Source organism: Synchiropus splendidus, chromosome 2, assembly GCF_027744825.2.
Source record: "Synchiropus splendidus isolate RoL2022-P1 chromosome 2, RoL_Sspl_1.0, whole genome shotgun sequence".
NCBI classification, from domain to species: domain Eukaryota; kingdom Metazoa; phylum Chordata; class Actinopteri; order Syngnathiformes; family Callionymidae; genus Synchiropus; species Synchiropus splendidus.
The window spans coordinates 11,680,167-11,694,101 of record NC_071335.1 but is presented as its reverse complement, the minus strand read 5'-3'; the positions used below and the strand labels follow the sequence as shown (position 1 = coordinate 11,694,101).

General features: G+C 43.9%; 1 protein-coding gene across 1 annotated transcript; it reads right to left on the bottom strand.

The window, feature by feature from the left end:
• Positions 1–772: 772 nt before the first annotated feature.
• Positions 773–12,956, bottom strand: LOC128754755 (proteasome adapter and scaffold protein ECM29-like). The gene is made up of 49 exons (XM_053857595.1): positions 12,929–12,956; positions 12,132–12,262; positions 11,928–12,044; positions 11,446–11,564; positions 11,191–11,340; positions 10,940–11,120; positions 10,719–10,858; positions 10,447–10,525; positions 10,228–10,347; positions 10,077–10,162; positions 9,920–9,995; positions 9,801–9,850; positions 9,594–9,660; positions 9,373–9,495; positions 9,192–9,295; positions 8,948–9,071; positions 8,742–8,822; positions 8,449–8,665; positions 8,050–8,141; positions 7,847–7,981; positions 7,620–7,767; positions 7,364–7,536; positions 7,163–7,264; positions 6,702–6,825; positions 6,469–6,614; positions 6,227–6,281; positions 6,038–6,152; positions 5,901–5,969; positions 5,687–5,804; positions 5,439–5,606; positions 5,275–5,354; positions 5,061–5,166; positions 4,687–4,734; positions 4,507–4,625; positions 3,975–4,125; positions 3,833–3,898; positions 3,660–3,749; positions 3,526–3,592; positions 3,373–3,464; positions 3,232–3,298; positions 2,958–3,155; positions 2,690–2,901; positions 2,579–2,622; positions 2,317–2,509; positions 2,101–2,251; positions 1,894–1,999; positions 1,746–1,834; positions 1,590–1,661; positions 773–1,511 (listed from the first exon to the last, which is right to left on the bottom strand). Exons 1-49 carry the CDS (start codon positions 12,948–12,950, stop codon positions 1,372–1,374), a joined length of 5,523 nt encoding a protein of 1,840 aa, XP_053713570.1. The 5' UTR covers positions 12,951–12,956; the 3' UTR covers positions 773–1,371.
• Between the last annotated feature and the right edge of the window lie 979 nt (positions 12,957–13,935).

Sequence of the window (13,935 nt, the reverse complement as noted above, 5' to 3'; positions counted from 1 at the left end):
TTGGACCCACAAGTCGGACAATGTTTAAAAAATTATTGCGGGGTTTATGCAGGACATTGTGAGTCAGAGTTTCTGAAAATTCAGGCCTGAAATGGCTTTAAAAACTTTGGTGTTCAGGTATGATAAATTCTGAAACCTTTATTTTTATTATATACATCAACATTTTGATGGGTCTAATGGGTGACAGCCGGAACATTTCAATTGGCTGTGTGCACCAACTCGTAACACTGGATGCATGTAGTGCAATGTGCTGTGTGAAAGAGCGGAAGAAATATCAAATGAGAAAATGCAAGTTTTAGCAGAAATAGTTGGAGGATGAACTGGCGTAATTTCTGGATTATGAGTGCACTGGAATATGAGCCGCACACACAATAAATTCGGGAGGAAAATAAAGCAGGCCTTGTGTCAATAAACAGGTGATTTCGGTGGTCTGATGTGAGAAAGCTAGTTTTCTCAGAAAAATCCACATATTAGCCGCGTCGCTGTAAAGGCTTCTTTCTTAGTAAGAGAAAAAGAGGTGACCAAGATGAACCCAAAGAGGCATTTTGCAGTGTGTGCTAAAGAGGTTGGTTGTAGAAATGGAAGTCGCTGACTGAAGACAGGCAGCAGTTAACTGTTGTTTGCTGTGACCAGCAACAACTTCAGCTGTCTGATCTGTGAGCTGCTCAGTCAACAGTATTTTTTTTTATTTCTGTTGTGTCATCAAGACGTTGTGCTTAATGACTGTAAACCATCTAACAGTTACATTTGAATTTTCAATTAAAAATCCACATTGTTACATGCTTACAGTGTGTGTGTGGTAAAGTACCTGCAGTTGAACTTGGGTACGACCTTAAAGTGGCGTGAAAAAGAGCTTTGCTGACAGCTGAAGAAACCCTGTTAAAAGCCGGAGACAAACTGAAACAGAAGACTTTAATAGTCCACAGAACACCACTCACAGACCTCTGACTGGCTTACATCCATTCAACATAAACCCACTCGCCTCAATCAACTTTAAACCTCAAGTGTCAGCCAAAGCTTGATCAAGTGGAAAACCCCCACAGCAGTAGTCAAGTCCTCGTGTGGAGCATCAGAAAAAGCACAGCCATGGCACCCATTCCTTGGTTCATGAAGCATCTAATATCATGATTTCACCGTTGAATGACACGAGAACACGTCACTTAATCATGGCTTCAATTCAGAGTTAAGCAAGTTGCACAATTCATATTCTAACAATGGCATTATTATGGATCAAACAACTGAAGCCTGGTGTGAGCAGCCGCCCGCCGCCAGGGTCGCAACACAAACACAGTCCTCTAAAATATGGCTGTTTCATAGCGGAGCGCGTGAACATGGATGCATGATGGGAGAAGTTGAAGCGTGGTCTTGTGCTTATGGTTGACTCTGGATGCGTCTGCGCAGCTCCTGTGCCTTGTCCCTCAGGTCAGCTCTGCTGTCCAGCTGCAGCGCCGACAGAGAGCGCTGCAGCTGCTCCCGGCTCTTCACCGACACACACTCCCACTGCTCGCTCTCTGGTCACACCAACAGGAGAGGAGTGAGTCAGTGGTGCTGTGACTCAGTTGGGGGGCAACACAGTTCCAACCACATACCTTCTGTTCGCTTCACGATGAGGTCCAAAACTGTCAAGGCCTCAGTTCGCACGGAAGAATAGCTTTTGTTTTCTGGACACACAAACACCATTTCAATCCTTCACGTTGACTCAGCTGGACTGATCATGAAAGCATGAAAGGTTATAAGAGCCGAACCTAAGGGAGTCGTCAGAGCAGCACAGGTGTCTGTTAAGATCTGAGTGAGTGTTTCAGCGTCCGTGTTGTCTTTCTCAAACAGAAACAACCTGCAAACAACATGGTCAAAACATGTACGCGCAGACAGGATCCTTGGTTTCACGCTTACTTCTGGAAATACTGCTTCATGGACTGGAGCACTGAGAGCTGAACTTTCCAGGTGCTCAGCTTGAGCTTGGCGCACATCAACGAACACACCTCCACCTGGAACCGAGCTGCAAACACAACAAGTTCTCCACTTAACGTCAAACTTGCAGGGCATCACAGAGTCTCAGTAGGAGTCACAGCACTGGGGCGCATGTGGAGGAGGACCTACACTGAGTTTGGGGGGTCTTGGGCCAGGCTTTTCCCAGAGTCTCAAAAGCACAGAGAATGACTTCAGTCTGCAGCTCCTTCTCCTTGGCGTCTTTATCATCCTCGTCTTCCTCCATGGACCGAGGTGAGGCGGCCCCGCTCTCCGGGCAGCTCTGAGAGGAACCAGGAACAGGTCACACACCTAGTGACTCGTCATAAAAATGGAGCAGCGGTTTACCTTCCTGATCAGGGGGAAGAGGATCTCAGCCATGGCACTGAAATAATCCTCCGGGCTGCTGTTGAGCACGTCGCCGGCGCAGCGCAGAGCCCCGACTTTATACACCAAGCTCTCCTTCCGACACTCCTTCAAAACCACCTCCACCACCTCGGATACGGTGGGCTGGCCTGCGCACGGCTTCTGCAGCTCAGAGCTGGAAGAAGCAACAGAACAAGAGTCAGCCACAGAGGAGGCTGGTCCAGATGACAGTTTAGATCAGTACCTGCACTTGGACACCACTGAGCCGATGGCCTTCAGTAGCTCCTCCTGATCAGCAGAGCAGACGTGACAGGGTTGTGTTGACATCATGGCACACGGACAGTGAAGCTGTTACCTTGCCAGCCCAGGTGCGGCCTGAAAGTCCTTGCATCAAAGCAGTGAGCACCAATCCCAGGTGTGGTGCCACTAATGTGCCCGTTTGTTCTTTGGCCACGGTCGCCATGGCAGCAGCCCCCTGAGCCTTCATCTTCCAGGACTGGGACTGCAGAGCCTTCTGAGTGATGGCGATGAGCTCGGTCATGTACAGCCTGATGCCTCCGAAACTTCCTGTGGAGAACCCACAGCTCGCAGTACTGTCCACGACCCTCCGACTCTGCACCTACCTGGAACATTATCATGCCACACTTCGGCCCACAGGGTGGCGTCGTGGCTCTCCCCTCGCTCCTCATCAGGTCCCGCCGCCTGGTGCATCCCAAGGAAGGCCAGCGGCAGGGCGACCCCGGCGTGAGCCTTCAGCACATCGGGACTGTAGTGGCTGATGGCGTGGACGGTGTAAGCACAGGAGGACTTGTACACTGGCTCTGTTGTGGAAGGATTTCAGGCAAGTCAGGGATCATCTCCGGGTCAAGCATGAGACAGCAACACAGGTTTTCTCACCTTCCTTCTCCAAGTACCAGGTGTTCAGTTTCAGTAGTAGTTTTTCCACACTGCTGTCTTTTGCTGTCTAGTGGTGCAAACAAGCAAAACTACTGAGTGAAAACTCATCACTTAGCTCTCAGACGGATGTGGGTTTCTTACCCTAACAAGGTGTCCCAGCGCAAAGGCAAAAGCCTTCTGAACCACGGAGCTTCTGTCATGAATCCCACTCAGCAGCGCACTCATCAGCTTACCTGCGGCAGCCAAAATCCATTCCCTCACTTGCACCAGAGCAACAATCCTCCCTCAACATACCTGAGTGTGGAGTAAGATCCTGGGGACACTGCACAGTGAGGGACACGATCACGCTCGCACAGCCACCCTGAGAAGGTTCAGAGAAGCATCAGTAAAAGAAACCTCACTTCACACGAGCAACCGTCTTCGTTCACCTTCGTGCCCAGCCCGACGCCACTCTTGAGCAGCTCACAGAGACGGGGAACAAGCTCGCCCAGCACCGACACATCCAGGTGCTGGAGACACTGGACACATGGACACACCACAGGTGTTGATGTTTCAGTGCAGCGGTGACAATAAGACACTCCTACAGCGACAGAATCTTCACCATATTAATGGTCTCCATCATAGGAGAAGACTTGGCGGCGCTCAGTCTGGCAGCATCCATGGCACTCTGGTGAGGGGTGAAAAGATGGCGGTCAACACGCTTTGTTTCAAATCCCAGTCTACTGCTGCTTCTTCAACTGTACCTTTTCCTGCTCTGTGGCTCTGAGGCTGAGGTAGTTGAGGACTTGAGGTTCCAGAGTGCTGAGCGCCTCCAGGAGGGCCGGGATAAGCCGGGAAGCATGGGGCTTTAGTCTGGCACCAGCCGTTTTGCTTATCTTGACCAGAGTCTGGATACTGGTGAGGGGTGGTGTGAAAGAGACACACATTTGTCAGCCCAACGGGAGGCATGTTGAAGTCAAAATTCATGTGAAGAGGTACGTCCTGACACCAATATACTGTTTTCTCAATACACACACTGTAGCAATTATCAAGCAGACTCCTTTTCGCACCACTCACATGCCTAAACCTGAAAGTGCCGCCTTCCTGAAAAGTATCATTAGCACTTCTAGTTAGTAACCAGTCTGGTCACAAGACCGATGGTGAAGGAGAAAAACTGGATTCCACCCAAATGATCCCACAGAACACCACCAAACTCAAATCAGTTCTACGTTAGCCGAGATCCCACGAAAGCCTGCTTTACTGAAATGGATTTTGGGGCTTACAAACAAACGTTACCTCAACGCTCGAACTTCCGTCACGCTGCTCACGATGCCTTTATCCAGTAAGGTGGGTAAAATGACAGCGACCGTTCGCTGTGCTGCGGAGCCAGTGGACTCACACATACGAGTGCAAACCTGCATACAATGAGGTGGATTTAGCAACAAGCTTTAACTCCAGGGAAGTCAGCAGAGTTACCTTGCTGAGTGTTTTCAGAGTCAGATCAGCTGCCTTCCTCACAGACTCCTGAAATGAAAATAAGTGCATATAACAACTGGACATTCATGTTGATTCACTTCATGTGTGCACAGTGTTAACTTGCATTTACTTTACTACACTTTGCCATAGTATGATAAGACAATGTCAGCCACCCCCAACACTCATCTTTTTGTGCCTCCTAGCTAGTCCTCCATCTCACCTTATCACCTTATCACGCCTTCTTGCTTCAATGTCACAACTAAATATCTTAAACAATAAACTGGTCCATATCCAGCACCAAGCCATTTGAATAACCATTACCACCATCATGCTCAGAGGCACATAAGATGGGAAAATATTAGATTACAGCTTACCTTGATGTCATCGAGGACTCTGAACAAGGTCTCCCACATCTCTGCCAGGTGGTCGATTAGATCATCTGCTTGACGACCACGGATCAGATCATTCAGTGCCAGGCAGCTGGAAGGATAAGAACGGCATCAAAACTCACTATTCATGCTCCTGACTGCATTAGAAAATAAAAATACATCTAACATTAACCATGAATGTAAGTGTAGTTTATGCTACCTGGACTCACGCACTCTCCAAGTGCTACTGGTCAGGTTCGAGATGACATCCTGCAGGATCTCCTTGAGATGCTTATCCACCTGAAACACATGGCATGTGCCATTTATTTATCTGTGTGAGCATGAACTGTTTGTTTACCACACATCATATGTTTAGGAACTCACCAGGGTCTTGTCAGTGACCAGAGCATCCCAGATACTGGTCATGGCTTGTCGGATGCTCAGGTTTGGATCAAACTGGTAGCGATACAGTCGAGGCACCAGTTGTGGCAGGAACGGAGCCAACTGCTCCCCAGCCTTGGCAGCAATCATGTGGAAGCCAAATGCTGCTCCCTTCATGAAAAAGAGGGTGTGGGAAGTACGTGAGCAAATATGTGGACATTTTGGGGCCATTTAAAGCAATGATGAATTACTTTGCGGGAGTTCCACATGGCGTGATGATTGGCTAAATTCATGAATTTGTAGACAAGATCCGGTTGGTTCAGGTCACTCGCCAGGGAACATAGTTCCTTGTAAGTGGACAAGCCATGGCTGCAAATGCAACGCATGATTGATAAAGCTCATATTATCATATAGATGTGGGCAAAAAAAAAGATGGAGGAATATTACTGCGCCACTGTCACTTACCCGTCTGGTGTTTTCCCTATTCCCTCTCCTTGAAACACTTGCGTGTCTTCTGAAACAGCATGCTTAACTCTGCAGGGGGCAATGTTCATGTTCATGTCGTGCAAAAATTCGGATTCACCCGCTCATCAAATACACACCTTTTTCCGGTCATGAGGGTTTCTACCAAAGTGGACACAAGCTCCTGTTGGTCTTTTTCTCCACCCATCTCATACACTAGTCCAAGCCCTTTAGAAGCAACATCCTGACTCAACTCTGTGAAACGACAGAACTCATCAGTCATTGATATTCAGGTCTCGGTGTTGCAGGAGTCATGAACAGAAGCTCACCATCAGGATCAGAAAGAACTGATATGAATGCCACCTGGATCTCCTTCAAGTGGGACTGGGTGGGAAAAAAAAGGCTTTGGTTGTCATTTCATCTCAAAATGTGGAGGGTTATGATGATATAACAGGAGTAAAAGCATCCAACAAATACCATGCATGGTTTCCATTATTTCATTAATGTATTTACAACAATAAATGGCCATAGAGAAGTCTTCATAGAATAATGAACACTGTATAAACCGTACCTTGATTTCTGTGTGCTGGCTGAGCTTCCTCACCAGAGAAAGCAGCCAAATGCATGCAGCTTGTCGGACATGGGGATTCTGACTGGGTATGTACTTGCTCAGGATGGAGTTCAGGACCCAGGGAACAACATCGTTGTTTTTTAAGTCTGAAAATTCAAGTGAAAGAACACATCAGAAATGAAAGCTCAGCGGAGCCTTCAAAAAGCTAGTCAGGTGCATGATGAGGTTCCTACTGGATGGGACGGTGTACTGGTCCTCAGTGCAAGTCCACGGGTCTCTAACAGCTCCGGAGCTTGTGCCTAAAGCAGCACAAGTGACAGCTTCCCCCACTGTAAACTGCAACTCGACCTGTTTTGCCTTTTTATGGGGAAGAAGATCAACTTTAGACATAACACAGGAACACCTATTCCCTATCCCAAATATTGAACTGTGAAAAGAAAAAAACTTTAATCACTGTAGAATGTTGACTTCAAGTCTTGTAAACATGTTAGTATCAATGTCTTAAATAAAATCAGAGAAAGGAACAAAGCACTGCAGCACATAGAAAAAAACTGAAGGGTGTGTTTTTGCTTTTCAAATTGCGCCGCTTGAGATACAAAAATTGTATTCTTTTATATCATGACGGAGATATGAACTGAAAAAAAAATTGCTCCTACTTCACATGTATTTATAAATAACAGGGATGGTTCTTTACCTCCACAGAATCCATGAGTCCTTGCAGAATCTTTTTCTGGTGAGGGAAGTCTCCATCACCGACCGGCAGATAACCCAAAGTCTGGATAGATCTCTCCTTCATCTGGATTCATCCAAAAAAAAAAGAAGAAATTATGAAGTGCTTAAAATCACTGACGAAACAAAAGAATACTTGTAGGTGACCATGTGTGCTCACACTTACCTTGGCGTTTTCCTTGCCAGAAGGGATTCGGGCCAGCAGGTTTTCTACAATAGACAGCTTAGTGAAGCCGTCGCCATCCGCAGGAATCAGCAGGACGCCATTACGTCCAATTTCTCCCAGCGCAGTACAAGCTGCGACAGCTAACAATGCACTGCTGCTGTCCAGAAATGAACCTGGATGGAAAAACAAAGGCGCTGTGGTCATTCAACAAAAGACAGATAACAGAACCTTAGCCAGAAAAAGAATCTGCACAAACCAATTGTTTTTGTGGCCATGGCAACAAGCTCGTCATCTTTTTCAGAGTTTATTTGAGGAATTTCACTGGAGGCAGCTTTCCTCTTGCTCATGCACCGACCCACCATGTAGCCAAGAGCCAGGAGGGCACCATGCTGGGTCTCTGGACTCTGGTAAAACAAATGTGACACCATACTGACATTTCTGAGGAAAATCTAAGCTTAATATGGGTATATGTGATTCTCTTACATGGTTGTCTTTGGTGATCTTGACCAGGTTGTTCACAGCCTTTTGCAGCTCACTGCCAGTCATGGTGGAAACCACAACAGCATACAGCTGAGCTGCAAGTTCCCTCATGTCTTCCTTATTTGTGTTCATCAGACTCTTTCAAAGAAAACAGCTTATATTAGAACTAGATAGCTCGACCAACATGCCGAAATGTATATGCTCACCTTTATCCAGTCAATTTTTTGAACAAGCTTGGGAGCCAGTTTCTCCGGACAAACAGAGACCACCTCTAGGAGACAGTACATAACTGGGATGCCTAAAGATTGTGTTAAAAAGGTGGGATAGTTAGCAAACCATGATGATACAGCTGCTACTTAGGACTGAAAACAAGAGCAGTTTTCAAAAGACAGACAAATGTGTTCATTACAGTGTGTGGTCCACACATTCATTTAAGTTTCATTTTTGTTCCTTTAAAGGGAAAACTCAGAGATTTCAAGTTATAGAGGAAAACACCTTCCAATTCTACAAAATTCAGTGCCCAACCAATATTCGCATGAGTAATTATGATAGTAGGCTGTCATGGTGAAGCACTTGTTCATCATGCAAGACATGGATAATCTCACCTCCAACAGCAGACAACAACTGATGCAGTAGATCCATGTAAACATATACAGGATTAGCTTCAGAGGCCTTTGACCCTGCAGTCTGAGCTTCAGAGGTCAACAGCGATCGGATGTAGCAACCAATGGCAGGTGCATCGTCCTGCATGTCAGCCAGCCGGTTAGACATGGGTGTGGCCCCGGCACTGTGGGCTAGACACATGCGCAGGTACAGCACAATCTGAGAAAGGAAGAGTAGACTTAAACAGCAGCACAAAGGAGGATTAGACTGAAGATACTAACGAAGAAAGAACTACCTCTGTGAAGGCTGAGGGGTTGAAAGGAATAGCAGAAGTTCCAACAATGTATTTTGCCGGGGTCTTTATTCTCTGCGACGCCTGGAAAAAGTAAATTGATTAGCTCTGGCACATCAGGTGCTAAATAGGATACAAAATGTCATCAATCTAGTTTAAGCTAATTTGCTAACATTATTTGCACCATTGTTTAACAAATGATGCTTTACCTTTTCCTGGATGTAAGCCACCATATCAGGAAAGGAGGGTATTGGCTTTTGTCCTTCCTTCTCTGAGATTTTAGTCGGAAGCATCCTGAGGACCCTCTGTGCTTCCCCACTCACCTCCTCCCTCCTAGAAAGGAAAAACTTTCTGATCTATCACTTGCAAAACTTTTACTTAGTTGGATTGTTGTGCCACTATTGGGTCTTAGGGATCAATATGAAATAGAGGCACTTTTGCTTCTGCACTTACGGATCTCCAGCAGCCAGAAGGAGCAGGTATCTTGACTGGACATGATCCGGAGCAAACACTGTGCTAGCAAACTTCATGGCAACCTGTCGAACTTGCACTTCTGGCTGCAATTACACAAACATAAAGATGTAATCAACTCAATGAGTTTGGTAAAAACTGGTTCCTTCCGACAAGCGCTCACCTTCACTATGTAAGCAGCGACCAGAGCCTCCATCAGGTTCAACAGCGCCCCCTGCAGGTTTGCATAAGCACCAACCATCATGGACAAAGCCTCCTGAATGGCAAGACGGACATCTGGCTCCTCCTAGAAAAACGACAACAGTTTTTTTAAGGGACTTTTCTTCGTGATGTTTTTGTTCAGTGATGGCTAAACTGCACGACTAATATTCTTTTGGCTCGCACCTTACACATGGATTCAAAAAACTGCTGCACAAGAGCGATGTCCTTGGTGAAGAGCTGAGGCATACGGCTGGAAATTCAGGTGGAAGAATGGGAAAGGATTACAAAATATTATTATTCAAACAGGGCCATTACGCACTTCATTTGGATATTAAATATATAACATTTACTCAACATAATTTCATGCAAACAACCATTGAACCACCTTACCTAGACAATTTCCCAACAGCCGAATACGCAACACAGAGTAATTTAGGATCCTGCATGGAGACAATTGGAACAATAAAAGTTATGTTGTTGCAAACAGAGAAAAAAGTGGCATTACATACCTCCTTATATTCATTGATGAGCTTAGTCAGTCCGTTCAGCAACATCAGCCCAAGAGGCTTGTTGCTGTCAGGGCACCTATAAAATGAAAACAATAAGGATTTTAAAAGGAGAAGACGTGCTCAAACATTCATGTAATTAGAAATGAAATTCACTTACACCATGCATATGTGATGAACAAATTGCAATGTGAGTGAGAGCAGTTTGTTGTTTGTATTGGCTCCAAAAAGTCCATCATATACAACCTAGGAACCAAGAAAGGTGGTATCAAACTTTGCTTTAGCCATGCAGTTGTAAGGAGCACACATACCTGGATGTTTGCCGGGAAGCATTCAGCAGCAAGACGTGAACGTAAAAGATGTGGCAGGATTTTCATTTTGACTCTGGTGCTGACTGGCTCATGTTTCAGCTCCTGCTTCACACCTCCACCCTGGTGTGCGGGTATATTTAAAAAAAAATATTAATACACCGAACATGAAACAGTGAACTTTTAATTGAAGGTTCAAAATGTGAAATACGCTGTACAAACCTTGGTCTTGAGAGGAACATCTCCCAAGTACACCTTGTACATTTTGTTGATGATTAAAGGATTGTTCCAATCTATAATGCTAGAGGCACAAAAAAGTTAAAAAAAAACCTTTTACAAAAGTTCTTCCTCAATTAATGTTGTTAAATCACAATAAACTGCACAATATGCATCTATTGAACTCAAATATCAAATGAATCAACCATGTAACATTAATGGTTTGAATATAAGTCGTCATCCTGGATAAGATCCACAATCAAAATGACTGAACAAACCTCTGTTTGCTCTTCAACTCCAGATCAGCTGCAGTTGCCACACTGTGCCTTGTGTCACTTGAGGCCACCACCAAGTGCACAACTGTTTCCACCTCTGGCACTTGATTGGCTTCGATGAACTTTACAATACCCAACTTACACTGTAGAGAAAAAAAAAGAATCTAACACGACAGCCACATAACTTGAACAAGCGCCAGCTATTGTGGAACAATAGACTATACCTGCTCAAGCTGTTCAGCACTCCACTGAGACTCTCCAATAACCCTTTTCGCAGCATAAATGTTCATTCCTGGGGGTGGCTGTGGAAGACCCTGACTTGAAGCCGCCACTGACCCTTCAGAAGTACTTCCCTGAGAGGAGGAGGAGGGAGTCGGACGAGTTGGAGACTCTTTCAGCACAAACCTGTTAGATCAGAAATATATTGTAGTTAGAAAAAATATACATTCTCCAAGAACCTTTTATTAAAACTCACCCATATGGCATCAGTAAAACATCCAGCATAAACTCTAAAAGCAGTTGAACTGTTTTTGGCCGCTCAGTTAAGTTAAATGGGGCTGCATTCTTAGAGGTGTCTGATGGATACTTCATGTGGTACAGAGAGGGTATCAGCAAGTGCATGAGGCTGGGATTTAGAGAGAGAGAGATTTGAAATAGTCATTTCATACAATAAAAATAGAATGCACAGCTTAACAATGATTTTTAAAAAAATCATACAAATGTTTCCCACCTGTCCTGCTGTGGCTGTGGTTTTCCCTCCATGGCTGTTAGAAGAGTAGGAGCCAACTCACACTGTTTTCCTACCTCAAGACGAGGGTAGCCCATTTTGATGTAGATGATGGTGAAATTCTATAACATACAGCATGAAAACAATTAAGTATTTACAAAACTCTATTTCATATTTGGATACATCTTACATTGAGATTGTCTATTATCTAAACTGTTACATTTTGGGAGTGTTCTATGAAAGCTTTAAGAAATAAAAAAGAAGATATATATAGACAAAGAGGCTTTGTGGAGGTTGCTTAGGGGAACTTGAGGAATACTGTTTGCCTACTTTTTAAATATCTACAGTATGTGTGGAAGGAGTTTCCCATATGTCACTGACAAATAGGACAGTGATAAATACAAAATCATGACTCTAATACAAAAGTCCACATCAGTAAAATGGTAGCATTGGAGCCTGTAAAACACTAAAAACTACAACAGTACCGTCACAAATGAGGCAGCGGCAGGATCCTGATACTGAACCAGAAGGGTTTCCACTGGCAGTTGTATCTTTGGTCTGCTTTTAATCCTCTTGTTCAAGTGCACCAACAACTCCATGACCTTACACAGGAAAACAATAAAATGTTACGTTTTAAGTCACGACTATTCTTGCAACAACGTGTGAGTATGAGGAGATCTCCATCTTACTTTCTTCCGAACACCTTCCTGAACACTTGAGAGTTTGAGTAGTACAGGAGGCAGGAACTTGGAGATGATGTCCTGCAGCTGTTCATCTGTTTCGGCATGGCCAAGGCGAAGGAAGACTCTCTCCAACTGGTCTGTTTAGTCAAGCATATCATTATAAACAAGCACATGTCTATTATACAGAAATATAAACCGAATGCTATTACACATTCATTATGGCATAGCTTTGGTACACCACAACTAAGCATGACATATAGATGTATATATATTCCATTCCTGTCATGTCAACTATTATGTAGTGGAATACATGAAGGTGTGGTAATAGTTAAGGAAGGACACGTCACCGATGTATCCTGTTAACAAAGGCTTGCCACCGTCTCCTGGCATAGCTCACCAACCTGCTAGCTACATTTTAAAAAGCCAACTGTGTATTTTGGCTTTTCCTAGACCGGTGAAATGTGTATTAGCTATGGCAACGCACATTAATGGCATCAAACGCTCTAACTGACGAACGAGAAATGTTGGGTCTTATAACTGTTCTTGTCACAATGAGTTAAAGCATTCAGATATATTCAGATGCAGCATGACTGGGCAAATGGCCTTCTGTCGGTAGCTAACTAGCAACAGCTAACTAGCTCGCTATCATTTTCCACCCGGTTTTTCACTATGGCGGGCTTTATCTCGGCTAAAAATACCAGGGAACAAGTGGCCAAGAACGGAATTGAAGTAATAATGTCATGACAACAACGACTAGAATATCTAAGTTATGAGTGCAATCCATAACGCAAAGAGAAACTTACTGAGTTCATCCTGAGCAGCCATGTTTGTAGAAAGTCAACAGCGACCTCCGAGTTTACCGAATGTCATTAAACGCACCACCGCCACGCCTCCTCACTCTTGATCGTTGCTATATTTTTTCTTTTAAAGTGCAATATAATCAATATTCATGTAACTCACTTGCTTTAGTTCTTGTAAGTAATTTATTACCTTAATTAAAAATAAATACATCGTCCATAAATATGTCGTTTACAGCATTAAGTTAACAAATTGAAACGAAACAAAATGAAACATTTACGGGCTAAAATAATAATAATAATAATAATAATAATAATGTCACCAGAATGGTACCATGTCAAAGCCACTGCAAAGCAAACAAATAAACCTTTTCTCAATATGAAATCATACATACATGCATGAAATTATAATTAAAAATATCATTTTAAGTAGTACATAATAACAATAATAACTAGTAATCAAAAAAATAATAATTATCCAAGGAGATGTTCGACTGAACCATGAGGTGGATTTAATCATTAAAAAGGTTTTCAAATTTCTACTCATTCATCAGTTTATGAGTTGCCAAGTCACTAGGGTGAAGGTTTCTACATATGACGAGATTTTCTTTTCCCCATCCACTTCAATGAGCTATGGCAAAGCAACATAATCTAGGTCCAACTCCAGGCAGATGAATGTTTACTTTGCTGCTGTGACAAGTCACATTTCCCCAATGTGGGAAGAATAAAGGACAATATTATCTTATAACAACACATTTATAAGGAAGAGAACAGCCATTTGCTTCGTCCCTTAATTTTGTCATATCACTCCCAGTAACAGAGAAGTTAAAGCATGTGCAGAGCAAAGTGAAACATCACTTTCACAAATGGTGTGAGTTTGAGTGGTGTCACATGGTTTTATCTGACTGAGGCTTTTAAGTGCTTGACAAGACGACACATCAGTCAGTTATATTTTTCAGTTAACAAACAACTTTCATTGCAGAGTTCATTGACATTTGTGATCTGTTGTTACT